Source organism: Micromesistius poutassou, assembly GCF_964030765.1.
Source record: "Micromesistius poutassou genome assembly, chromosome: 11".
Classification (NCBI taxonomy): Eukaryota; Metazoa; Chordata; class Actinopteri; order Gadiformes; family Gadidae; genus Micromesistius; species Micromesistius poutassou.
In genome coordinates, this window is record NC_140281.1 from 18,417,025 (window position 1) to 18,420,053 (window position 3,029).

Consider the following 3,029-nt stretch of genomic DNA (forward strand, 5'->3'; position numbering starts at 1 on the left):
CCGAGTCCCCAGAGATCAGCCAGGCAGCCAGCCAATCAGCGCCGTGTAACCCGCGGACTACAAACATGGCCGCGCAGACTACAGACAGCCCAAGCTGCCAGCCAATCAGCGCCGTTTAACCCGCGGACTACAAACATGGCCGCGCGGACTACAAATATTTCAATCACACAGGCGTAGTAATAATTAAATAATTGTGCTCGATAGACGTGAGAGTTGGATACGTGGCGATTGATTCCGATAGCCCAACACATTTCGCAGTTGTATTTAACACAGCGGGATGTATTGAGGCTACGAAGGTATAGAATAGTTCTGATGGACTCTTACAAACTTTATTTTAAAGAGTCCCATCGTCCACCATCCATGTTGACGATGAACTCTTTCAAGTAAGCCTTCATAAATGTTTGAATAAATAACATGATTTAAAAAAATATTATGATTATTATATTATGATGAAAAATTATCAATTATTGACATGTTTCCACTTCTCAGGTAAACATGTGTTCTCTATTTGATTATATTTTAGCTTAATTCTATCCTGAACCCCATCCTAATTAAAACTGACAGATGCGTTAGTGGTATCAGTACATGTACCTACGCTGGCGGTTTGAGTTGTTTATCAAGCAGACCTACGATGACCTCTACTGGATGAACCAAACACAGACAGACTACTGTCCCATTGCTGCGTTATTGCTGTATAACAGTTATATCAACACGTTGAGTTCAATCGTTGTTAATTTTCTATTACTGTGTTACAGCTGCGCACGATTTTTAAAGAGGTTTGGTGAAAATGTCCAGTGGCCAGCAGTGTCCCTTACTTTAGACAGATAATATTTATATCAATGAGTTGCAAGAGACAACCTCAAGGCGACTATTTATACATATATATATATACTCACCTAACACTCACCTAACAGTATAGTTGAGCGCTGCATACAGCACACATACAAACATGTTTTATTATAACAGCGTTTAACAACAGTTCAGTCCACGGATGCGTCCCCGCGGTCCTCCTGGGCTGCGGGGGGCGCTGTCTCACTGCTCTTCTGAAGACTTCTTTCTCTATCACACACACACACACACACACACACACACACACACACACACACACACACACACACACACACACACACACACACACACACACACACACACGGCCGCGCGCACGCACACGCACACGCGCACACACACACACACACACACACACACACACACACACACACACACACACACACACACACACACACACACACACACACGAGCGCGCGTCCACACATACAAACAAACCCACACGAGTGCGCGCGGGCGGACGAACGCACGCGCAGGCGCCCCCGTGATGCTGGCCACCTCCGCGTCGCAGCAGAGCAACACACGCAGTGGTTCAAGGAGCCATCACAGGTACAGCAGAGCAGCCTATAATGGAACGGATATGTATTCATACTACACACACAGGTCCATCTTAAACCGACCAGGCGATGTCCTGGATAATAAAAACACATCAGGACCGCGCTGCTTGGGTTTTACGGGTTTCATCGCAACGCTGCGAAACCAGAACAGACCCGTGAGAAAATAAATAAAGAAAAGGTCCCAGAGAGATTGTGACGCGTGCTTAACTTCAACCCCTGCGCTGTCAGACGAGGAAGTGCGCTTTGCACACGCCCCTTTTAGCTGTCGACCCTGAGCAGCATAGCGCCGCTCGGAGACCCACACAACACACACTTTATAAACATGCACACGCTCCTGGATGTACACTGAGGAGACCGACGTGCACAACTCCACCACCGGGTTCGCGAAACGGTAAGATACGTGATGCGGCCATCGCGGACACGCGCTCCGTGCACCCTCGCCCGTGCACGTTTAATACGCGCCTGGTTAAAATGTTATTATCGGGAGACTTCTCCCCATACCAGGGCCACCAGTCTCCATTTTTATTTTTCTGGGGGGTGATCATCATGATCATAGGCCCCTGATTTCATTGGCGTGCAGGTGGGTGTGCATGCGCGTGTGTTCGTCATTCATCGTCAGGCAGGGTTCGAGAAACCAGACGTCAAACCACGTCGTCGCACCTGCTTGTGTGTGATGATGAAGCACGAATTCCGCTGACTAGATCGCCAACCCCCGCTGCCCGAGTGTAGTCGTGTTAACCGTGTGTAGGATAGGCCCGCATCGGCATATCCTCTGTTGATCATTTAATAACACAGTAATAATGTATGGATACGGATGACAATGGTCCTGATGCTGCTGCTATAGATGAAGCAACGTGAGGCGGCTGCGGGGTTTGCACGTGTTGTCCGTTCGGTTTTGGCGGTGTGTCTGTGGTCGTGCGCCAGGTCATATCCTGAGCTATCACGTTTCACATTGTCGAAGGACTAAAAAATAAAATAACACGGTGATGACTCCTGAGGCAAGAGCTGTCGGCAAATTCTAATGGACGTGTGGGAATTAAAATACAGGCCTGCATCAAAGGTAGTCCTGTTTTCTTATGTATAGCAACAACGGTGTTGATTATTTTATCTTATATTTTATTTTATTTTATTATTATTATTATTTACAGACAAATCGACAAACATTTAAATTAATGTTCTGCAAAATAATGTCTTTATTTTACAGTGACAGTGTCTTTCATAGAGTAGGCCTTCTGTTTATGTTGGGGATGGTGTAGTGTTGACAGTGTGACAGTGTTACTCTCTCTCTCTCTCTCTCTCTCTCTCTCTCTCTCTCTCTCTCTCTCTCTCTCTCTCTCTCGGGTACAGCAGTAATGGAGGGAGGACCTCAACAGAACCAGACTGGACCGGGGGAGGCTAGTGCCCCCCCCTGCCTCCCCCCCACCACCCCCACCCCGCCGAGACTCACGCCCAACCCCACCCTCCTGGACACCCCTCCACCCACGCTCGGCCCCACCTCCAACTCGCCCCCCCCTCCCCTCACCCCGGCGCCCTCTCTCTCCGCCTCCTTGCACGCCCCCAAAGCCCCGCCCTCGCACGCCCCCATCCCCGCCCCACCCAAGCTCACCTCCACCGTGACCGCCGCCC

General features: G+C 49.2%; 1 protein-coding gene across 1 annotated transcript in view; it reads left to right on the forward strand.

Moving 5' to 3' along the window:
* Positions 1-1,655: 1,655 nt before the first annotated feature.
* The window catches only part of LOC311355460 (uncharacterized protein), a gene marked incomplete at its 3' end in the record, with an annotated part of 17,724 nt that continues 16,350 nt past the window's right edge, over positions 1,656-3,029 (forward strand). Inside the window, 2 exon segments of the mRNA XM_084475218.1 lie at positions 1,656-1,794; positions 2,751-3,029. The exon segment at positions 2,751-3,029 is cut by the window's right edge and continues 350 nt beyond it. Of these exon segments, the coding sequence (XP_084331344.1) occupies positions 2,756-3,029 (274 nt within the window). The 5' untranslated portion in view covers positions 1,656-1,794; positions 2,751-2,755.